At 46.9% G+C, this 24,727-nt stretch overlaps 1 protein-coding gene and 1 long non-coding RNA gene across 5 annotated transcripts in view; both read right to left on the minus strand.

Annotated features, from left to right (window-relative positions):
* Positions 1-9,414: 9,414 nt before the first annotated feature.
* LOC115168593 (uncharacterized) lies at positions 9,415-13,239 on the minus strand. Its single transcript, XR_003870709.1, has 3 exons — positions 13,203-13,239; positions 9,848-10,017; positions 9,415-9,451 (listed from the first exon to the last, which is right to left on the minus strand). It is a non-coding gene; the product is annotated as an uncharacterized LOC115168593 (long non-coding RNA).
* Positions 13,240-16,366: 3,127 nt separating this feature from the next.
* Positions 16,367-24,727, minus strand: part of LOC115168594 (rho GTPase-activating protein 39) — a 135,139-nt gene continuing 126,778 nt past the window's right edge. For all 4 annotated transcript variants that reach the window (XM_029724000.1, XM_029724003.1, XM_029724005.1 and 1 more), the window contains 3 exons: positions 21,384-21,475; positions 20,903-21,072; positions 16,367-19,820 (listed from right to left, as the gene is read on the minus strand). In XM_029724000.1, the coding sequence (XP_029579860.1) occupies positions 19,626-19,820; positions 20,903-21,072; positions 21,384-21,475 (457 nt within the window). In that variant the 3' untranslated portion in view covers positions 16,367-19,625. The remainder of the gene's footprint in view (positions 19,821-20,902; positions 21,073-21,383; positions 21,476-24,727) is intronic.

The raw sequence follows: 24,727 nt of genomic DNA on the forward strand, positions 1-24,727 counted from the left end.
GTATTGAGTAGAAGTGTGAACTTCAGTGACATGTTTTTCTGGAGAAGGTTTAGACAACGTGAACATGTGTCCGGTGGACGGGGCAAACAGGGTGCTAGGTCACAGATTTTTTTCATACCGTGGTATTGCCATCCTACTTGGTATCGTGCTACTTGGCCTGGTATCTTATCATTTGTAACATTTTGGTTATCGTGACAACACTAGATCTTGACAGAAAACGGTTGCACCTACAACCATGCCCTGTTCAAAAGGCACTTCAATCTTTTGTCTTGCCCATTCAACCTCTGAATGGCACACATACACAATCCATGTCTCAACTGTCTCAAGGCTTAAAAATCCTTCTTTAACCTGTCTGCTCCCCTTCATCTACACTGATTGAAGTGGATTTAACAGGTGACATCAATAAGGGATCATAGCTTTCACCTGGTTTCACCAGGTCAGTCTGTCATTGAAAGCGCCGGTGTTCTTAATGTTTTGTACACTCAGTGTATAAAAGAGTTCAAGACTCAAGTTGATATTCTCAGTCCAGAACGATGGTGAAATGTGTGTAAAATGTCCCTCACCTGTTTCACTGACGCCCCATTCTCTTTCATCATGGGGTCCGCTGTTGGTTTGCTGGTTCTCCTTCCTTCTCTCACTCAGTGATCTCCGACGAGGACGGTTAACTCCGATGGCAGTCTGTCTGTCACCCAGGAGCGAGTCTATAATACAGCAGAGCAGTGCAATAGAAGAGGTGATTTCGTTCAAATCTGATTGATTTATTGTCCATGCATGGATATAACAGCACCAGCTGTATAAAACAGCTGGTCCAGTTAATAATGTGACAGAGAGGTTGGGTTTAGCTCAGGTGATCCCTGGGCTTGAGTGATTCTACTCACGTATAGAGCCTGACATGCTGCGTCTCCTCCTAGGCGTCTCTTGAGAGCCAACCTGCTTCTCTGATGCCCGGGTCTGCACGCTGCACTCAGAGGGGTGTTCGCTGTCTGCATGGTAGTACTTGACATGGTAGTGCAGGAGAGAGGCCTTCCGGAAGGACTTCAGACAGCCAGGAGCCTTGCACTTGAAGGGGTTGTGGTCCAGTTCAATGGAGAGAATGGGGGTGGCTGGTTTTTGATGACTCTATACACTAAGATAGAGATAAAAGGAACAACAAGTCATTTAATGGAACTGCTGTACTTGTGGGTGGTAGGCAGGAGGACTTGGCGTTTCAGTATTGCTTCTGTATAGAGATATACAAAAATATCAACTGTAGCTTTTTGACACAGAGGTGACAGATTCCAGAAGAAGTAGTAATCTCACATCTCAATGTAACATCAGGACTCGGTATCCAAATAGAGCCAGGTGATAGGACAGCTCATGGAGTCTCCTGAAAACTCTTATAGGCTCTGATTTATGAGCATCTCATTTACCTATCTCTGATTGGGCTTCGATGCTGGCCTCTGTGGTTGCCTGGGTGTTTGTCTGGTCTGGGGTTAACGCTTGGGAGAGAATCTGATCTAACTTGCTTCTGAGACTGGGATCGGTTGCTTCTGTCTGGAGTAGGGGAAGGCGAAGGCAGAGAGGATGGGGGAAGGCGGAGGGGAAGGGGAGGCAGAGAGATTTTTTTTTTTTTTTTTAATTGTCATTTAGCAGACGCTCTTATCCAGAGCAACTTACAGTAGTGAATGCATACATTTCATATATTTTATTTCTTTTTTTTATACTTGGCCCCCCGTGGGAATCGAACCCACAACCCTGGCGTTGCACACGCCATGCTGGCGTTGCAAACACATGCTCTACCAACTGAGCCACAGGGAAGGCTGGGGGAAAGCGGAGAGGAGGGGGAAGGCAGAGAGGAGGGGGAAGGCAGAGAGGAGGGGGAAGGCAGAGAGGAGGGGGAAGGCAGAGAGGATGGGGAAGGCAGAGAGGAGGGGGGGGGGGAGAGGAGGGGGAAGGCAGAGAGGAAGGGGAAGGCAGGGGGAAGGCGGAGAGGAGGGGGAAGGCAGAGAGGAAGGGGAAGGCAGGGGGAAGGCAGAGAGGAGGGGGAAGGCAGAGAGGAGGGGGAAGGCAGAGAGGAGGGGGAAGACGGAGAGGAAGGGGAAGGCAGGGGGAAGGCAGAGAGGAAGGGGAAGGCAGAGAGGAGGGGGAAGACGGAGAGGAAGGGGGAGAGGAAGGGGGAGAGGAAGGGGGAGGCAGGGGGAAGGCGGAGAGGAGGGGGAAGGCGGAGAGGAAGGGAAAGGCAGGGGGAAGGCGGAGAGGAGGGGGAAGGCGGAGAGGAAGGGAAAGGCAGGGGGAAGGCAGAGAGGAAGGGGAAGGCAGGGGGAAGGCAGAGAGGAAGGGGAAGGCAGAGAGGAGGGGGAAGGCAGAGAGGAGGGGGAAGGCAGAGAGGAGGGGAAGACGGAGAGGAAGGGGGAGAGGAAGGGGGAGAGGAAGGGGGAGGCAGGGGGAAGGCGGAGAGGAGGGGAAGGCGGAGAGGAAGGGAAGGCAGGGGGAAGGCGGAGAGGAGGGGGAAGGCGGAGAGGGAAGGGAAAGGCAGGGGGGACGAAGGCGGAGAGGAGGGGAAGGGCAGAGAGGAAGGGGGAAGGCGAGAGGAAGGGGGAAGAGGACGGGGAAGGCAGGAGAGGAAGGGGGAAGGCGGAGAGGAGGTGAGGCTGGATAGGAGAGGCCAGGGGCAGGCAGACGAGGAAGGGGACGGCAGAGAAGGAAGGGGGCAAGGCGGCAGAGGAGGAGGGGGAAGGCGGGAGAAGAGGGAAGGCGGAGGAGAGCGGGAGTGGAGAGGCGGGGGAAGGCGGAGAGGAGGGGGAAGGGAAGGCAGAGAGGAGGGGGAAGGCAGGGGGAAGGCGGAGAGGAGGGGGAAGGCAGAGAGGAAGGGGGAAGGCAGAGGAAGGGGAAGGCAGAGAGGAAGGGAAAGGCAGGGGGAGAAGGCGGAGAGGAGGGGAAGGCGGGGAAGAGGAAAGGGGAAGGCAGAGAGGAAGGTGGAAGGCCTAAGAAGAGGACGGGACAGGCAAGAGGAAGGGGAAGGCATGAGAGGCAGAGGGGGATGGAATGGCAGAGAGGAGGGGGCAGGCAGAGGGAGGTAAGGGAACGGCAGGGAGGAAGGGGAGAGGAGGGGGGAAGGCAGAGAGGAAGGGGCAAGGCAGGGTGGACAGGGCAGAGAGAGGAGGGGGAAGGCAGAGAGGAAGGGGAAGGCAGAGATGGAGGGGGAAGGCAAGAGAGGAGGGGGAAGGCAGAGAGGAAGGGGAAGGCAGAGAGGAAGGGGAAGGCGAGAGGAGGGGGAAGGCAGAGAGGGGGAAGGCAGGGGGGAAGGCGGAGGAGGAGGGGGAAGGCAGGGGGAAGGGGAGAGAGGGGGAAGGAGGCATGAGAGGAGGGGGAAGGCGGAGAGGAGGGGGAAGGCGGAGAGGAGGGGAAGGCGGAGGGGAGGGGGAAGGCGGAGAGGAGGGGGAAGGCGGAGAGGAGGGGGGAAGGCAGAGAGGAGGGGGAAAGGCAGAGAGGAGGGGAAGGCAGAGAGGAGGGGGGAAGGCAGAGAGGAGGGGGAAGGCAGAGAGGAGGGAAGGAGGGAGCGGAGGGGAAGGCGGAGAGGAGGGGGGAAGGCAGAGAGGAGGGGGAAGGCGGAGAGGAGGGGGAAGGGGAAGGCAGAGAGGAGGGGGAAGGCAGGGGGAAGGCGGAGAGGAGGGGGAAGGCAGGGGGAAGGCGGAGAGGAAGGGGAAGGCAGAGAGGAAGGGGAAGACGGAGAGGAAGGGGGAGAGGAAGGGGGAGGCGGAGAGGAAGGGAAAGGCAGGGGGAAGGCGGAGAGGAGGGGGAAGGCGGAGAGGAAGGGAAGGCAGGGGGAAGGCGGAGAGGAGGGGGAAGGCAGAGAGGAAGGGGAAGGCAGAGGAAGGAGAAGGCAGAGAGGAGGGGGAAGGCAGAGAGGAGGGGGAAGGCGGAGAGGAGGGGGAAGGCGGAGAGGAGGGGGAAGGCAGGGGGAAGGCAGAGAGGAGGGGGAAGGCAGAGAGGAAGGGGAAGGCAGAGGAAGGGGAAGGCAGAGAGGAGGGGGAAGGCAGAGAGGAGGGGGAAGGCAGAGAGGAAGGGGAAGGCAGAGAGGAGGGGGAAGGCAGAGAGGAGGGGGAAGGCGGAGGGGAGGAGGGGGAAGGCAGAGAGGAGGGGGAAGGCAGAGAGGAGGGGGAAGGCGGAGAGGAGGGGGGAAGGCGGAGAGGAGGGGGAAGTCGGAGAGGAGGGGGAAGGCAGGGGGAAGGCGGAGAGGAGGGGAAGGCAGAGAGGAGGGGGAAGGCAGAGAGGAGGGGGGAAGGCGGAGAGGAGGGGGAAGGCGGAGAGGAGGGGGAAGGCGGAGAGGAAGGGGAAGGCGGAGAGGAGGGGGAAGGCGGAGAGGAAGGGGAAGGCAGAGAGGAGGGGGAAGGGGAAGGCAGAGAGGAGGGGGAAGGCAGGGGAAGGCGGAGAGGAGGGGGAAGGCAGGGGGAAGGCGGAGAAGAGGGGGAAGGTGGAGAGGAAGGGAAGGCAGAGAGGAGGGGGGAAGGCAGAGAGGAGGGGGAAGGCAGAGAGGGAAGGCGGAGAGGAGGGGGAAGGCGGAGAGGAGGGGAAGGCGGAGAGGAGGGGAAGGCGGAGAGGAAGGGGAAGGCAGAGAGGAGGGGAAGGCAGAGAGGAAGGGGAAGGCAGAGAGGAGGGGGAAGGCGGAGAGGAGGGGGAAGGCGGAGAGGAGGGGGAAGGCGGAGAGGAGGGGGAAGGCGGAGAGGAGAGGGAAGGGGAAGGCAGAGAGGAGGGGGAAGGCAGGGGGAAGGCGGAGAGGAGGGGGAAGGCAGGGGGAAGGCGGAGAGGAGGGGGAAGGCAGGGGGAAGGCGGAGAGGAGGGGGAAGGCAGAGAGGAAGGGGAAGGCAGAGAGGAAGGGGAAGGCAGAGAGGAGGGGGAAGGCAGAGAGGAGGGGGAAGGCGGAGAGGAGGGGGAAGGCAGGGGGAAGGCGGAGGGGAAGGCGGAGAGGAGGGGGAAGGCGGAGAGGAAGGGGAAGGCAGGGGGAAGGCGGAGAGGAGGGGGAAGGCGGAGAGGAAGGGGAAGGCAGAGAGGAAGGGGGAGAGGAGGGGGAAGGCGGAGAGGAGGGGGAAGGCAGAGAGGAAGGGGAAGGCAGAGGGGAAGGCGGAGTTGAGGGGGAAGGCAGAGACGAAGGCGGAGAGGAGGGGGAAGGCAGAGAGGAAGGGGAAGGCGGAGAGGAGGGGGAAGGCAGAGAGGAGGGGGAAGGCAGAGAGGAAGGGGAAGGCAGAGGGGAAGGCGGAGTTGAGGGGGAAGGCAGAGAGGAGGGGGAAGGCAGAGAGGAGGGGGAAGGCGGAGAGGAAGGGGAAGGCGGAGAGGAGGGGGAAGGCGGAGAGGAGGGGGAAGGCGGAGAGGAGGGGGAAGGCAGAGAGGAAGGGGAGTTATAAAGAAAGAACAAACAGAGCTTTCAATGTCATTAAACAGTCAAAAAGTCTGGTCCCCCCAGAAATTCTAGGCCCCACGCTCTTCCCCAATTTACATCAACAACATAACTCAGGCAGTAGGAAGCTCTCACATCCATTTATATGCAGATGATACAGTCTTATACTCACCTGGCCCCTCCCCAGATTTTGTGTTAAACAACAAAGCTTTCTTAGTGTCCAACAAGCTTTCTCTGCCCTTAACCTTGTTCTGAAGACCTCCAAAACAAAGGTAATGTGGTTTGGTAAGAAGAATGCCCCTCTCCCCACAGGTGTGATTACTACCTCTGAGGGTTTAGAGCTTGAGGTAGTCACCTCATACAAGTGCTTGGGAGTGTGCCTAGACGGTACACTGTCCTTTCAGCACATATCAAAGCTGCAGGCTAAGCTAAGGTTAAATCTAGACCTGGTTTCCTCCATCATAATCGCTCCTCTTTCACCCCAGATGCCAAACTAACCCTTATTCAGATGACCATCCTACCCATACAGAGACGTAATTTATAGATCGGCAGGTACGGGTGCTCTCGAGCGGCTAGATGTTCTTGACCATTCGGCCATCAGATTTGCCACCAATGCGCCTTATAGGACACGTCACTGCACTCTATACTCCTCTGTAAACTGGTCATCTCTGTATACCTGTTGCAAGACACACTGGTTGATGCTTATTTATAAAACCCTCTTAGGCCTCACTCCCCCCATCTGAGATATCTACTGCAGCCCCTCATCCTCCACATACAACACCCATTCTGCCAGTCACATTCTGTTAAAGGTCCCCAAAGCACACACATCCCTGGGTCGCTCCTCTTTTCAGTTCGCTGCAGCTAGTCACTGGAACGAGCAGCAAAAAACACTCAAACCGGACAGTTTTATCTCTTCATTCAAAGACTCAATAATGGACACTCTTACTGACAGTTGTGGCTGCTTTGCATGATGTATTGTTGCCTCTACCTTCTTGCCCTTTGTGCTGTTGTCTGTGCCCAATAATGTTTGTACCATGTTGTGTTGCTACCATGTTGTAATATGGTGTTGCTACCATGCTATGTTGTTGTCTTAGGTCTCTCTTTATGTAGTGTTGTGGTGTCTCTCTTGTCGTGATGTGTGTTTTGTCCTATATTTTTAATCCCAGCCCCCGTCCCCGCAGGAGGCCTTTTGCCTTTTGGTAGGCCTTCACGGTAAATAAGAATTTGTTCTTAACAGACTTGTCTAGTTAAATAAAGGTTCAATACAAATGTATAATAATCCCCCTCCATGGACATTTATCATCGTTACAGTTGTAAATATGTATATATTTTAATTATTGTTTCATTCACTTCTCTTTGACCTGCACTGTTGGAGCTCGAAGCTTAAGAATTTCACTGTACCCTGCAAATACATCTGCGACCAGAGGCGCAACTTTCACTGGGAAAGGGGGGGACCGCGCACATTCTGAAATTGCATTTGTGTTCCCCCCCAGTTTTATCATTGGAATGTGATACAAAATGAGGCAAAGGTGTGCTTTAGGACCATGTGGACGCCTCCGAGCGGCCAGGTAGGTTGTTTGGAGTGTTTATCCGACTGGATAAAAAAATAAAACAAGTTATGTCCCCTCCACTTCTAAAACCAAAGTTGCACCCATGTCTGCGACCCTGTGCATGTGACTAATAAAATCATCTATCTATTAGATACAGACCTTTGCTTGTGTCTGGCCTTTTCTTCTTTGGTGGTGGCATCTGTCCAAGAGACACCCTCCTCTTCCTCAGTTCATGTCGACTTTCTGTAAACAATAACAAGCGAAAGTTCAGTGTGACTCAGCAAACATTCTCCCCTTGACTCCTTCCACTTATCTGTCAAGCTACATAATCTGTCCTAGCATGCTTCAAGCCACGATTCAATTTACCAAGCAAAGCCATAAGCCAAGCTTCCATCTTTTTCCATCTTTCTTCTCCAGTTAGGACATGAGCACAACCATGGGAAACGTTTTATTTCAATCTGATGATTCTGCAATTGCAGCGGTTTCCACTGTCAAAGCCCAAAATGCAATGACGCTGTCTGTGTGATCGAGGCCTTACACTAACCTACATATCTTCAGATGGTCGGTACCGGTTCCTCCTGGGCAGCTGGGAACTCTGTCCAGAAACATCCCTTTCTTTCTCCTCCTGCCTTTGGTTACTGCTCATCACACACTCTCCACCTACATTCACACCTTCCCTTTCAGCTTGGACAACCTGCTCATCTTCCCTTTCAGCTTGGACAGCCTGCCCATCTTCCCTTTCAGCTTGGACAGCCTGCCCATCTTCCCTTTCAGCTTGGACAGCCTGCTCATCTTCCCTTTCAGCTTGGACAGCCTGCTCATCTTTCCTTTCAGCTTGGACAGCCTGCCCATCTTCCCTTTCAGCTTGGACAGCCTGCTCATCTTCCCTTTCAGCTTGGACAGCCTGCCCATCTTCCCTTTCAGCTTGGACAGCCTGCCCATCTTCCCTTTCAGCTTGGACAGCCTGCTCATCTTCCCTTTCAGCTTGGACAGCCTGCCCATCTTCCCTTTCAGCTTGGACAGCCTGCTCATCTTCCCTTTCAGCTTGGACAGCCTGCCCATCTTCCCTTTCAGCTTGGACAGCCTGCTCATCTTCCCTTTCAGCTTGGACAGCCTGCCCATCTTCCCTTTCAGCTTGGACAGCCTGCCCATCTTCCCTTTCAGCTTGGACAGCCTGCTCATCTTCCCTTTCAGCTTGGACAGCCTGCCCATCTTCCCTTTCAGCTTGGACAGCCTGCTCATCTTCCCTTTCAGCTTGGACAGCCTGCCCATCTTCCCTTTCAGCTTGGACAGCCTGCTCATCTTCCCTTTCAGCTTGGACAGCCTGCCCATCTTCCCTTTCAGCTTGGACAGCCTGCTCATCTTCCCTTTCAGCTTGGACAGCCTGCCCATCTTTCTTGGCTTGTGGCTCTTCAGTCTGTTCCCCAACACCTTCCTGGCCTCGTTCTCCTGCTCCCGTCTCCCCCTCCTCGCCGTTCAGGTTCCCATTCCCACTGGTTTCAATGTTGCCATTCTGTGTTTTCTCCTCTTCATATTTCCTACTCTCTTCTTCCTCTAGATCTGAAGATCCTTTTTTGGATTTGTAACTCTCTGCTTTCCCGTTCACCTTGGCTTCATCTTTCCCATTGCTCTGCTCACTTTGAGTTATGTCTCTCTCCCTGCCCTTCACATTCTATTACACAAGACAACATTTAAAAAAATAAGATAAGCTTACCCTCTTCTGTGAACCAACAGTCATATGGAGCTCTCACCTCTGGCTTATATGGCTTTACTTTGGTTGGCTTAACGGTCTTGACTACTCCATCGAAAAACTTCACAGTATAGGAAGCTGAAGAGAGAAAAAAACAGACACGGTCAGAATATTGACCCAATGTACAGGAATTTTTCTGCCATAGAAACCCTTGGGTGGGCCGGACGGGCCAAACTTTGAAGAATGTTTTATTTTTTTACATTTAATTTGTTATTAATATTCGGGATGGAAAAAACACTTTCAGCATGAACTTAAATGACTAAACCCAAATATAAAGTATGTATACAAAATAATGGACCTATATATTTTTTTCGAATCTTTGAGAACTTACAATCACCAAAATAAAAGCTAAACAGTTAGAGCAATTGAAAATTCCAGAAACAATGAATTTAACAGTATTGATTTTTGACCTTAGAGCAAAAGAACATAGCATTAGCGATGGCAAAATGTTCTCTCAGCTCAGTGGCAAAATGTGTTGAATTGCAGGAAATTCACTTTAAATCTGCAAAAATTTATCTCGGCTCCATGGAAGAATTCTGAGAATCGCACGAAATTGGCTTAAAAATGCAACAAAATAGAAGACACCAAGACGGAGGACTCTAATTCAGCTGCGCCAACCACACCCCTGCTACACCCCTTGCCAACACCTTTTGATCCAGAAAAAAGCCTGATGTAACTAGAATGCCATGCATTTATGATTAAACACAATTAATGCTGTCCAGTGGAAGTGTAGTACCCACCATCTCTTCTGACTTCCAGGTCATTCGCCCGAAACACCTGCAAGGGAGAGGAAAGTTAATCACTGATAAACACCAATCTGAGATTCACCGTCATGGAGTTCAACAGGACTTTGAAGAGGTGTAATGATACGTTCTGTATGTGATTGTTGTCGTCTAATCAGTTTAATCACAGGCCTTCTGCGTTTCTGGCTGGATCTCACCTAGGGCAACATTATGGTTGAGTTCCTGTCCGATTAGATGCACAGGCGTTGCACTGCATCAACCAATGGTTGCGTGCCACATCATCAACTGTTCAGTCTGTCATCAGATTGCTATAACATATGATGTGGTAAACTGAAAGTTAAACACCTACTCATGCTTTTTTAAATCTAGCAGGCGTCTGCAATGTAGTCGGACAGAAACTCAACTGGGTGTGAGTTCTAGTCTCCCTCACCGGGGTGGGCCTGGGCTGGTTGTCCTGCAGACCCTCTCTCCTCAGGTGGATCCGCTCCAGGGGTCTCAGGTAGGGCTGGTCCAGCCCAACCACTCGTCATAGCGGTGGCTCCACTGACGGTAGTGGATCAGAACCTTCTGGTCCTCATAGTCAATCTTCTCTATGTTGGCCTGGTAGCAGAGCAGTGGAGAGAGCGATAGCGATCACATGACAAGGTATTCTAGTGGTAGATATGGGCAGGAACTGAACATTAGAAACCTGGGCCTGGTATCCCAAAAGCTTCTTAAGGCTAAGTTCATGTAATAAATGCTAAATTCATGTAATAAATGCTAAGTTCATGTAATAAATGTAATAAATGCCGACAGATCATTTGTTCGTTCGACATGGTGGGATATTTGTGTCTAAACATTAATTACGCGAGAAATGGTGTTGGAAACGCCTTTATGCGCAAATACTGATATAATAACCATCATATCAAAGTAAACTTGGGAGTCACACGATAATATGGTGTGTGGTCCCACTATGACTGGGAAACCATTCAGTTTATTAGACTACAGATTAAATAAATGATGATAACTTCACTGGGTGGTGAAAGTGCATGGTGATCTTGATGCTCCTTTCCAATAAATATCACGGGTCTTATTCTGATGACATGATGACTGAGGCTTGATTGTCATTTGACAAATACAAATATTTTTGCTCTTCTTCATTAATCTCATCATGTAGACTAGCCTACCAGCACTGTAGTCGTGGCCAAAAGTTTTGAGAATGACACAAATATTCATTTTCACAAAGTTTGCTGCCTCAGTTTGTATGATGGTAATTTACATATACTCCAGAATGTTATGAAAAGTGATCAGATGAATTGCAATTAATTGCAAAGTCCCTCTTTGCCATGCAAATGAACTGAATCCCCCCAAAACATTTTGACTGCATTTCAGCCCTGCCACAAAAGGACCAGCTGACATCATGTCAGTGATTCTCTCATTAACACAGGTGTGAGTGTTGACGAGGACAAGGCTGGAGATCACTCTGTCATGCTGATTGAGTTCGAATAACAGACTGGAAGCTTCAAAAGGAGGTTGGTGCTTGGAATCATTGTTCTTCCTCTGTCAATCATGGTTACCTGCAAGGAAACACGTGCCGTCATCATTGCGTTGCACAAAATGGGCTTCACTGGCAAGGATATTGCTGCCAGTAAAATTGTACCTAAATCAACCTCATCAAGAACTTCAAGGAGAGCGGTTCAATTGTTGTGAAGAAGGCTTCAGTGCGCCCAAGAAAGTCCAGCAAGCGCCAGGACCGTCTCCTAAAGTTGATTCAGCTGCGGGATCGGGGCACCACCAGTACAGAGCTTGCTTGGCAGCAGGCAGGTGTGAGTGCATCTGCACGCACAATGAGGCGAAGACTTTTGGAGGATGGCCTGGTGTCAAGAAGGGCAGCAAAGAAGCCACTTCTCTCTAGGAAAAACATCAGGGACAGACTGATATTCTGCAAAAGGTACAGGGATTGGACTGCTGAGGACTTGGTAAAGTCATTTTCTCTGATGAATCCCCTTTCCGGTTGTTTGGGGCATCTGGAAAAAAGCTTGTCCGGAAAAGACAAGGTGAGCGCTACCATCAGTCCTGTGTCATGCCAACAGTAAAGCATCCTGAGACCATTCATGTGTGGGGTTGCTTCTCAGTCAAGGGAGTGGGCTCACTCACAATGTTGCCTAAGAAACACAGCCATGAATAAAGAATGGTACCAACACATCCTCCGAGAGCAACTTCTCCCAACCATCCAGGAACAGTTTGGTGACGAACAATGCCTTTTCCAGCATGACGGAGCACCTTGCCATAAGGCAAAAGTGATAACTAAGTGGCTCGGGGAACAAAACATCGATATTTTGGGTCCATGGCCAGGAAACTCCCCAGACCTTAATCCCATTGAGAACTTGTGGTCAATCCTCAAGAGGCGGGTGGACAAACAAAAACCCACAAATTCTGACAAACTCCAAGCATTGATTATGCAAGAATGGGCTGCCATCAGTCAGGATGTGGCCTAGAAGTTAATTGACAGCATGCCAGGGAGGATTGCAGAGGTCTTGGAAAAAGAAGGGTCAACACTGCAAATATTGACTCTTTGCATCAACTTCATGTAATTGTCAATAAAAGCCTTTGACACTTATGAAATGCTTGTAATTATACTTCAGTATTCCATAGTAACATCTGACAAAAATATCTAAAGACACTGAAGCAGGAAAGTTTGTGAAAATTAATATTTGTCATTCTCAAAACTTTTGGCCACGACTGTATATGCGAGCTGTTGGCTAGAGCACACGTGCCAAGACCAGAGCAGACAAATTTGCTATTTAATGCAACAGTTTGTGACAAAACTATCGGTCGAGTTTAAAATGCAATGAAAACACATTGAATTTAAATAAATAAAAATTCGTCACGTGAAAATGGAAGCGAAAAAGTACATTGTGTGCACTACGTCAACAAGCACTGATTTTGATCCACAGCGAATCCATATGTATATTCACATAAATCTGTAGGCAATTGGATGGAAACCTAGCTAGTGATAGAAACCTGACAAAAGTGACGCGATTTGGTTTACATTCTCTGAAGCGCTAACACAGTTTCTGACTTATTTAAATTAAACAGCACACTAACAGTGACCTTACATTAAACCTATAGACGTATTAAAACCGGTGCTGTCAAAAACATGACATGCGATTTATGTACTGTAATTATCTGAATTATCTGATGAAACATGCGTGCAACGTCAGAATGCCGGCACAATTATTCCTTGACAAATAACACTTTCCTCACAAACTTCCAAAAGCTTTATCTAACGAATGCATGTTTTATAATCTGTTAACGTAATTGTGTTAAAACAGTAAAAACCATAATTTACCAATGGAAAAAGAAAAGTTCGTCTCCGCGTTCTACTCATAGCAACTGCCGCTGATGATTGGATAGAATTTATGACGGATGTCGATACAGACGTTTCATAGGATGCAGCCGCTGTCAATCAGTGATGTACATTCCCGGGGCCCCGTAGGCCTGCTCTACTGTAGCCTAGAACATTACCTTCACTTATGTAGCAAATCAAATAAATACAATTAGATACTACACGTCACTGGAGTTTCGAAACGTTTCCCTAAACAAATTATTTTCCTGTAGCTAGCGAATATTAGCTAACGTTACCATGACGAGACAGACATCACGCTTACAGGCACGTTTCATATCCACAGAGGCGTCATTACCGCCACCAAAACCTTTTACATTTTCGTTTTACATTTAAATTATACAGCTACATTTAAATACACTGTATATATTCTTTACAAAGAAGCTAGCTAGACGTTTACCTTGCGTTCCCCTTCCTTCGAGCAACGTGCTTCTCGGGCCTCTATGGACAAAGTATGTCTGGCAGAGCAGATAACTCTTCCACTGCCTCTTAGCTCAGTACAAGAAGTGTACATAAAATGTTCGATTTCTTTCTATTATGAAATGTAACTTTTTGGAGAGAATTTAGATTTGTTTTCTGTTTTCACATTGCTTCTCGCATTCTTTTTGTCTGAGAGAGAGAATATAGGCTACACAGTGATGATGATCCATGTGCTTTTTGAGTTTGTACTTTTCAATTCTATTATTTTGTATGATTTTGATGCCCCTTTGTGTTAAAATATCCCAGTGTACAGGCTTTGTGATGAACCTACACTATATGTAGGACTTTGAGAAGAGTAGGGCTTAAGTCATCTTTTGTATGAAATGCAGTAGTCATAATTTGAGGAACTTGTGTTTTTCATTGTGCATATTGTGCATATTAAGTAGGTCTACACGTTAACAAACGCTATAAAACATCTGTCCACCAGAGAGCAGTATAGCTTTAATTTAGGGGGAACAGATCTCCTTGCTACTGCTACCAACTCCGTACATACATAATGTTGATGTTATGTCAGGCCACTTCTCATTCTAGTTTATTAAAGGTCCAATGCAGCCGTTTTTGTCTCAATATCAAATCATTTCTGGGTAACAATTAAGTTCCTTACTGTGATTGTTTTCAATTTCAATGGTAAAAAAAAAAAAAAAAGCTTCTTAGCAAAGGGCAATTTCTCTTGCAAGAATTTAGAAAAAACTGTAGGAGTGGGGACGGGAAAGCTGTTACTGGCAGAGAGGTTTGAAACGCTCTTTCTTATTGGTCTATTAACTAATTTACCACATGGTGATGTCATCATGGAAGGCCAAAACTCCTTCCCACCAAAACAGGCTGTAATTTCAGGTGGTCTTTTCAAACAGCTTTTACACTAAAAGTGCATTATCATAATTTTCACAATTTCACAGTTATTCCAACATCATATTGTGGAAATATATAGTGGACATTTATATATATATATATAAATTGTGGACATTTATTTATATATATATATATATATAAAACACAGCAACATCAAGGTTTTGACTGCACTGGGCCTAAGAGCAACATCAGCAATGTGCTTTGTATTTTCCTTGATAATGTTCAGTCACTGTGCTAGCTAGACACATCTCCATGTAGGCCTAGGCTATGGTGTACAGGTAGCATGGCGAAAATAAAGGAAACACCAACAAAGCGTCTTAATAGGCCGTTGGAACACCACAAACCGCCAGAACACCTTCAATATGCCTTGGAATAATAATAATAATAATAATAATAATGCTACAAGTGTCTGGAATTCTACAAGTACCCTGATGAACCCTGATGAAGACAGCTTGTCTGTGCAAACGTTGGTTATTCATTTATTGCATCTGAGCTCCTAGAGTGTGCTGCTCTCCTTACATTTTTCAAGTGTTCTATTCCGCTAGCCAGCACATCGCCTAAATAGGTGTGCGTTTCTTTCGCCTCTAGATTGGAATGCTACAAGTATCTGGAATGCTGCAAATGTCTGGATAGTGCTACAAATGTCTTATTCCATATTTTTGTGTTTTGTAGATGGAAAACTCTCTCAGGCACCACTGCAGAATCTCCCATGAGTGTTCAATTGGGTTAATATCTGGTGAATGAGACAGCCATGGCATATGGTTTAACACCATTTTCATGCTCATCAAACCATTTAGTGACCACTTGTGCCCTGTGGATGGGAGCATTGTCATCCTGGAAGAGACCACTCCCATCAGCATAGAAATGATTCACCGCAGGTTGAAGGTCATCACTTTGAATGGCTGTGTATTTATTGGTTTACGTTGCCCTCTAAGGGGCTGAGTGGACCTAAACCATGCCAGGAAAATGCACCCCACACCAGAACCCTCATTTACTCAAATGTTTCCTGTATTTTGGCAGTTACCTGTATTTTGTGCATTTTGCAGACTTTTTATTTGTTGCAGGTCTGCTTATTCTACTCTACTTGGCCTGATGCTTACAGCTGTCCAGGTGGATACCAGAGCTTTGCTTTAACACAGAGTTACCATGGCTCTGTTGGGATTGTGTTAACATTTGCTGCTTATTTGTCAAATAAGTTCAGAAGTGGCAGTGTCGGGGTGTGTTGGGTGCAGTGAAAGACATCATTCTATCATAACACATGGACCTAATGGTATCCTCAGCCTCCGCAACCAAACTTGTGTAAGCGCTGGCCTCTGGCCATCTACTCCAATGTTTCTGCAGGTCACCAGAGACTAAAACCCTGAAATGCATATTGATGTCAATGGGAGACTTGCTCAAGTTCGACTCATCCCTTGTTAACAAATCTTTTCAAGATACACTGAACACAAATTTAAACGCAACATGCAAATGTCAAAGATTTTACCGAGTTACAGTTCATATATGGAAATCAGTAAATTGAAATAAATTCATTAGGCCCAAATGAATGGATTTCACATGATTTGGGAATACTGATATGAATATGTTGGTCACAGATACCTTTAAAAAAAAGTAGGGGCATGGATCAGAAAACCAGTCTGTATCTGTTGTGCAGCGTCGCACATCTCCTTCACATAGAGTTGATCAGGCTGTTGATTGTGGCCTGTGGGATGTTGTCCCACTGCTTTTCGATGGCTGTGTGAAGTTACTTGAGGCCCTCTGTTCACAACGTTGACATCAGCAAACCGCTCGCCCACACAATGCCATACACGCTGTCTGCCATCTGCCCGGTAGAGTTGAAACTGGGATTCATCTGGCAACAGCTCTGATGGACATTCCTGCAGTCAGCATGCCATATGCATGCTCCCTCAACTTGAGACATCTGTGGCATTGTGTTGTGTGACAAAACTGCACATTTTAGTTGCCTTTTATTGTCCCCGGCACAAGGTGCACCTGTGTAATGATCATGTTTTTAAATCAGCTTCTTAATATGCCACACCTATCAGGTATATGGAGTATCTTGGCAAAGGAGAAATGCCCACTAACAGGGAGGTAAACACATTTGTGCTCAATTTGAGAGAAACAATATTTTTGTCCGTATGAAATTTCTGGGATCTTATATTTCAGCTCATGAAACATGAGACCAACACTTTACATGTTGTGTTTATTTTTGTTCAGTATAAAACAAGTGATGACACATTTTGTTTACAAACTTTATTTTTTCAATTAATTATGAAATAAATCCATCCACACAATCACCGTTGCTGTTTTTCTTGTTTTCAAACACTCACACAAACACACAAACACACACACACCAACATACCAAAAGACCTGCAAGCATATTTACAACAAGAGTCAATAGCACCCATCATGTGAGGGCCAGGGAAGAGGAAGCACATGTGCAATGGACGGGGATGCACACATGTTGTAACTGTCATCAAACACAGTCTAAACATGAAACACTTCGGTTTCTCTATCATCTCAACAAACATTATCAACACTCATTCCAGTTAGGAAACAAATAGAGTCAAAAATTATTTATCAAATCAAGAAATTACACCGCTGACTCGCACCATAAGCATTGATGTCAAACTAAGAGAATAATGACATTACTGAAGAATGGAACTTTTTTTCACAATATTGTGGAATCATGTTATTATAACCGTCATTGTTTTGAACATTCAGTGACCAAAGACCATGCTACTATTCATATATAACACTGTATATATATTAATCATCAGCCACTGAAGAACACAGGATGGAGAATAGTTAAACCAGAGCTTCAGGAGTTCAGTGTCTTAAGAGTTACTCAGCTGTTTTATTTAAGGTCTGTGTATAGATTCTAGAAGAACACTATCACATTGTGATACAATTACAAGAACTTTAGCAATAGACCAGTGACTATTGGCCCCTGAAATCTTTCTCCTCGTTCTGCAGGCTCAGTATATATCTCTCATGCACTCCCAGAACTACTGGCAGTGCACAGCCATCCTCCACCCCACCTCAGAGCTGCCCCTGCTGGCTGGAGGTTAGGAGAAAGCTGGGTAGTGTCCTCTGATGTGGCTATGGAGTACCCAACTCTGGTGGCTTGGGTTTTCGTAAGACGGACAGTAAAGCATTAATGCAGGAAACGAAGGAGCGGCCGCTGTAAATGCTGTGAGTGCAGAAAAGGGGTTAACAACCATATAACCTCTAGATGCATTTTTCTGGCTAAACACACCCTCTAATTTAGGGGCTCCAGCTTCCAGTAACTACGGAGTATATGCTATATGAACACACTCCTACCACACAAACACACACATTTACAGTTGACACACACGCATAGTCGGCAAACATACACACACACACACTGATGTGCAAGTACTTACGTACACGTGTGCACACATACACACAAGCCTCGCAGCACAGACCCCATCACTAAGATGAGGTAGACACAGAGGAAACATGTGGGGCATTAAAACCTAAACCCTGACCGCACCGCTAAATATAACAGAGACCGCATGGCCCTTAAGACAGCTGAAATATGGATTTTAAACCCTCTTCTCCTTATGTGGCACAAGATTTTGAGGAATAGAAAAGTCCTTGTTAGGCAATATTGTCTAAAAATACTAAATCGGCTTGTTTTTTGTCCTCCCAGTATATGGCACTAAACTAATGTACCCCCAGACCCTAAAACCACTGCCAGATTGCCTCTCCCTTTGGCTCGCACTGTAAATCCACAACTGTCTGCGTGGCTAAGGCTTTAGGTCCAGGCAGCAGCAGTGCTCTCATTTTCTCCTGCATCCTTTTCCCCTGACCTGCTAATAGCTAAAATTAGCATTTTTACAAGCTCCATCAAAGGTATAATTGTGTTCCACTGAGGAAAAAAATATTTTGTCCCTCCAAAATAAGCCAACTGTAATTGTCTGGAGTAAAACAGCAGAAAGTGCTCCACAAATTTTCCCCAGCTCCCCCCCCACCGAACTCCACCGCTGAGGAGAATAGGCATGTGTTTTCCTCATGGTAATCCAAGACTCTGTCTCTCACACATCTCTGCCTAACTGATGGGCTACCATTTTTCTTTTAAGAGAAACTGTTTAGAAATAAATACTTTTTTTTGTTGCCCAGAGGGGGAATCTATCTCTCTGCGGCCAGTGAAGAGATCAGGGGAAGTCTAAACCTTATTATCAACTCATCCTGCAGCTCTGCCAACCCAGACAGAATTCATATTAAAATTAGTCAAAAAAGCATTCCAAATCAAATGTGAAGGAAATCGTTGCTTGCATACACTGTTACAATAAAGGAAAAGAGAACGATATAATACAGATTCTGTCTGTAGTGGGTTTCCCCTCAATCCGTCATGTCTAAACGTGATGAGACATCATCATCATTCACAACCCTGGCAGTCAGATACATATGTGGCACTCAAAGCAGGAACTAATCCCCACCCCCCAAAAAAAACATAATATTTACACATTTGTCTCTGGACTTTTCCCTGCACACATGCTTCTTGTGCATAATAGTCTTGTATTGCGATTGCTCTTCTTCACATGCTGAATCTCACGCCAGCACGGTCCAGTGTTTGGAGCAGAAACAGTAGCACAGGAGGCTGCTGAGGGGAGGACGGCTCATAATAATGGCTGGAACGGAGCACATGGAATGGCATCATCAAACACCTGGAAACCGTGTTTGATACCATTCCACTGATTCCGCTCCAGTCATTAACACGAGCCCAAGAACACCGTGTACTGTATGTCCTGCTTTCCAACGGATAAACAGTCTCCCACTACAATCACATGTGAGCTTGTCCCAAAGTCTCAAACAAAACGGGAAGATGATTCGGAGCACGAAAAACCGTCTAGATACCCGGTCACTGTCTGCGCAGTCCACTGTCTGTGTTCCTCCGGCTGTGGTGTTCGTGAACCAGAGGAAATCTAGAGTTGATATGTGATATGGTTGATGAGAAGTGTGAAGGAACAGAGGGCTTGTTGTGAATAAGGTGGTAGACAGTTGTAGAGAGTTGTATGATAGAAAGAGAGCAGCTATAGTTGAGGGCTGATGAACGAGTGCAGCTCTCCAGGGCATGGTGACGGATAAAGAGTTGGCTCCCTCAGAGGATGCCCTTGATAAAGAGGGATAGAGTTGGCTCCCTCAGAGGATGCCCTTGATAAAGAGGGATAGAGTTGGCTCCCTCAGAGGATGCCCTCGATAAAGAGGGATAGAGTTGGCTCCCTCAGAGGATGCCCTTGATAAAGAGGGATAGAGTTGGCTCCCTCAGAGGATGCCCTTGATAAAGAGGGATAGAGTTGGCTCCCTCAGAGGATGCCCTTGATAAAGAGGGATAGAGTTGGCTCCCTCAGAGGATGCCCTTGATAAAGAGGGATAGAGGTGGCTCCCTCAGAGGATGCCCTTGATAAAGAGGGATAGAGGTGGCTCCCTCAGAGGATGCCCTTGATAAAGAGGGATAGAGTTGGCTCCCTCAGAGGATGCCCTTGACGAAGCTGGTGTCCAGGTGAACAATGAGCATGCGTAAGAAGGACATCTCCTTCCTCGTGTTCTCAAAGATTACGCGTGGGTCATCTGACTGGCAGCGGAGACAGTTGGGAGCCATTACCATGGCCAGGTTATTCACATCCATCTTGGTCTTACTCACATTAACGGGCTGGGCAAACACCTGCAGGAGGGAGAGGGGATGAGTTTAGGGTGAGAGTCAAGATCAGAGACATTTATGTGGTGTTTGTTGTGTTTATACTAATACATCTAGTTATTATGTAGGTATAACTTCAAAACATACAAAGTGACAGATGAAACCTTTAAATAGGGACCACGTTGGAAACAAGTGAATTTCACTTTAACATGTTATCCCCTGAGTTATACTCAGTGCATGTTTTTCCCCCAATAATTCAATCAATCAAGAGAGGAGAGAGAGAAAAAGAGGGTAGACGAGAGAGAAAGAGACCTATAGATGGGTTAGCAGACAATGTCCTGAAAACGATATGCGCGCTGATGGGGCAGAAGTCTGAGTTGTTGTAGCTAGCAACAATGACAAGTGGGGAATCATAGGTAGCTCGTTTCAGCTCGTTGTATCTTGTTATTGTCATGCCGTGTGTAGGTGGCAGGGAAGTCAGGCGCAGGAGAATCAAACAATCGAATATCACGAGCATAACAACAAACAATCTCTGACAAGGACATGAGGGGAAACAGAGGGTTAAATACACAACATGTAATGAATGTGATTGGAAGCAGGTGTGCAGGAAGACAAGACAAAACCAATGGACAATGAAAAATGGATCAATGATGGCTGGAGACATGGATTGTGTATGTGTGCCATTTGAGTGTGAATGGGCAAGACACAACATTTAAGTGCCTTTGAACGGGGTATGGTAGTAGGTGCCAGGCGCACTAGTTTGTGCGTTCAGAACTGCAACGCTGCTGGGTTTTTCACACTCAACAATTTCCTGTGTGTATCAAGAAGCATTGTGGGAAGCATTGGATTCAACATTGGCCAGCTTCCCTTGTGGAACGCTTTAGACACCTTGTAGAGGCCATGGCCTGACGAACTGAGGCTGTTCTGAAGGCAAAAGGGGTGCAACTCAATATTAGGAAGGTGTTCATAATGTTTTGTACACTCCTTGTAGTTTACATGTTGTCTACAAGCCTTTGATTCTAAGCTAACCCTCGCCTGTTTTGCTCCACGGTAGCACAAGTATCGGTTTGTTGTTAAACAACCAAGCCGTCTATATGTCGGAGTGTTACCTGTAAGAAGTGTATAAAGTAGCAGAGCACCAGTCTGCTGAGTTCAGGCAGAGACTGCACCACTCTGATAGCTGCTTCAGGATCCTCATAGTTACTGATGCACTGCTGATAGAAGCTCTGTGGGATAACTGGCTCCTCCAGCTCCCTGTACCACAGCTTCAGCAGAGACGCTAGGGGAGAGAGAGATGTTCTTATTTTTTAAATATATATATTTTTCCGTACATTTGAGAACAATCTTTACTTCATTGTACCAGAACTAAAAAGATAAAAACCAAGCCCCCCCCTCTTTTCCACTGTACACAGAACCCCTCTGATGCCCACACCTCTGCTGTCCCCCAGGCATGATGGAGTGCTGACTGCTCAATATACAGCCTTGACAATATTTTCCCACAATTTTTTAGTTTCTCCATTCAAGACAGGCAGCCAAGAGAAGGAATTTAGTGTTTTTTTTGTTGTTGAATGAGAGGGATTTCTTTCTTACCCGGGACGTTGGGGTCCCCAAGGTTTTCTGGAATATTCCACTGATCCACCTGCAGCTTCAGTGCATTCACCTCGTCAATATCTCCAGGCACCCTGAGGGAAGAGACACACAGCAGATAGGTTTATCAGCTGCTACAGACGAGGAAGTGATAGGAGATAGAGCTATGTGAACGGAGGACTAGAAGCTGAACTACAGTATTATGACGGCGTTGATATTGATTGTTGTAGTGTGATAATGCTCCACTAGGTGGTGCAGCAGGTCCTTTGAAGGGACATTTCAACACTAGCCAGTATTTGGGGTGTTTTTCCAGTCTCCCTACATAATTATGAGTGATGCGAGGGTGTTTCAGACATAATTATGCACTATAGCTGTAGTTTTGAATTTACTCGCCGGGAAAATTCAACCACTGACGTCATTGGTTGATTGACTCAGCTGTCTGATAAATTATTTTTATGGAGTCAAGTTTTGTAGCAATTATTGTGGCCTTTGTGTTTCGTTCGATCGCACGATCATTGCTAGCAGCGTGTAGATTTGGTCATCATTGTTCAATAGAGCCACGGGACTTGTCTCAACAATGTTCCTATCTGCCAGGACATTGCAGGATACCTAGGTTGACTCCTTTTCCTTGGCTTTGTAAAGACTACAGCCTGACAGGAGCCCTACTTCCTTGTTCTCACCCTCGAAGGCAGGCTTTTCAAAACGGTGGCGGTAATAGTTTACAGGTTCGCAGGTGCTATGTTACCGTGCATTGGACTTGAATATCACAATGAATTGATCATGAAATTGAAGTCAACAATTTATTGGTTTTTGATGCAGCTGGAATAATTCAGTCACTTGTCAGTACATTTAGTAAAACACATTATATACATATCTACAACAGCTAGCAATGTTTATACCACAATGCAGTTGTGAGCATACTAGGCATTCTATATTATACTACAACATCAGTACTGAATATGGATATTGTGTTGGCTGAATGTTCCAGGCAGAGTTCCAGAATGTTCTTCAGCTGGTGAGCCTCTTCTTGTGTTGGGTAATGGCAACTGGTTTAGCAGGCTTTGACGCTGTGGCGATGTTGGCAGGGATGTTGGGTTTGGGGGGCTCTGGCTCTCGCTCCTTGTAGACAACCGTCTGGTTCTATATGCACTCCACAGCCAGGCGGACAACCGTCTGGTTCTATATGCACTCCACAGCCAGGTGGACAACCGTCTGGTTCTATATGCACTCCACAGCCAGGCGGACAACCGTCTGGTTCTATATGCACTCCACAGCCAGGCGGACAACCGTCTGGTTCTATATGCACTCCACAGCCAGGCGGACAACCGTCTGGTTCTATATGCACTCCACAGCCAGGTGGACAACCGTCTGGTTCTTTCTGCACTCCACAGCCAGGCGGACAACTGTCTGGTTCTTTCTGCACTCCACAGCCAGGCGGACAACCATCTGGTTCTATATGCACTCCACAGCCAGGCGGACAACCGTCTGGTTCTATATGCACTCCACAGCCAGGCGGACAACCGTCTGGTTCTATATGCACTCCACAGCCAGGCGGACAACCATCTGGTTCTTTCTGCACTCCACAGCCAGGTGGACAACTGTCTGGTTCTTTCTGCACTCCACAGCCAGGTGGACAAGCCTCTCATACACTTTCTTCACCACCCACTCCTTTCGACCTCTTGCAGGAGATTTGTTTCTACTGCAAGTCTCCTGGAAAGACATGAAGACTGATCATGAGGATGTGTAACCATAAAATAAACCATGTTCATCTATAAACTAAAAAGGGTACAGTAGACTGGTATGTGTTTTGTTCCATTATTGACTCGGAGTGTGCCATTGAGATGGGCTGTTAGCAAAGATGTGAAAAGTTTGAGTTGACGTGTAGACAGTCTAGTTGTGTATTGTTGTGTATGAGCACCTACAGTTGTTGAGTAGACAAGCACTGTCAACAATAGAGTGAATAGTCTAGAAGAGTACACTAACAGACCCTCTCCCCTATGCCAAAGAACTGACTGCAAGGGTGTGAAAAGTTTGACGAACACTTGTCTTGTAGACAGTTTAGTGTATTGGTGAATTTTTGTTCATGTCAATATATCATGCATACAAACGTTCAAACACAATACCCACCCTCAACAGACAGTAGTCAGTCACCCACACCATCCCCTCCTTACTAATACCTAATTTTCTCAAATGTAGCCTTCAAGTCTTGCAGTCATAATAGAGACAAAACTACAGTAGAAGTTGTAGCCTACTTGTAAACACACCAACTTTGACAACAAGATCTGTTTATACCTAGCTCCAGTATATTATTTGCTAATCATGGAAAGATTTAGTAGATTTTAGTCAGATTTTAGAAGGTGACTTTAGAAGGTGTCACTAGTCTCTGGTGCGGCGCATGAATCTGCAGGTTCCATGAAGTTGAATTTAAGTATTTTTAATGCCACTTGGAATGCAAATTAATACCAATACACCTGCTAATGTTCCTCTCCAGAAATGAGTCCATGTTGCATTTATAGGTCTAGCTCTTTCCCCAAAGGCTATAGCCTACATGGCTCATATTATCAGGCAGGTGTGCTATTGCAGCCATGAACATTCTCCTGTAGTCTGAAGGATGTAGTAGCATAGTGGCTAGGCTATAGATGGCTGAAGCATGGGGTTGCCCATCTGCATTTGTTTAGGCTACCCCAGTGGGCTAATCATTAGCTATATCAAGTGTTCAGAATTTTTACTTCGATACCAATACCAGCTCATTTACATTTTAGTCATTTAGCAGACACTCTTATCCAGAGCGACTTACAGTAGTGAATGCATACATTTCATAAAAAATGTTTTCTCCATACTGGGCCCCCGTGGGAATCGAACCCACAACCCTGGCGTTGCAAGCACCATGCTCTACCAACTGAGCCACACGGGACCTAAGCTCATTATAATGATACTCAACGTTAACAATACCACCGTGAAGAAATGCCTTCAAATAAAATATACAGCACTGTTACTGTATAAAACATGTGGTCAACTCTCCATCTGAAGAGCTAGACCATTGGGTGTGCATACTTCTCGATCCAGCACTGCTCAAACACACCAGGGTCAGCTTAACAAGGTCCCGTTGAGCAGTTGAGTTGTAGAATCTGGTGTGTTAGAGTAGGGCTGGATCAAAAGCCTGCACACCCAGTAGTTCTCCTGGAGGTATTATGCTATGACATTAGAACATTACAACATTAGCCTACAACAAAGAGGTCTAATCAAAGAATTCCCTCATTCAGTGAATTAGGTATCAAATGGCAATACTTCCAAGGAAGGTAGCTAAGGGTGAGGGCTCTAGACTGACTATTTCCAGTGCCAAGTAA

This window comes from Salmo trutta, chromosome 30, assembly GCF_901001165.1.
Source record: "Salmo trutta chromosome 30, fSalTru1.1, whole genome shotgun sequence".
NCBI lineage: Eukaryota > Metazoa > Chordata > Actinopteri > Salmoniformes > Salmonidae > Salmo > Salmo trutta.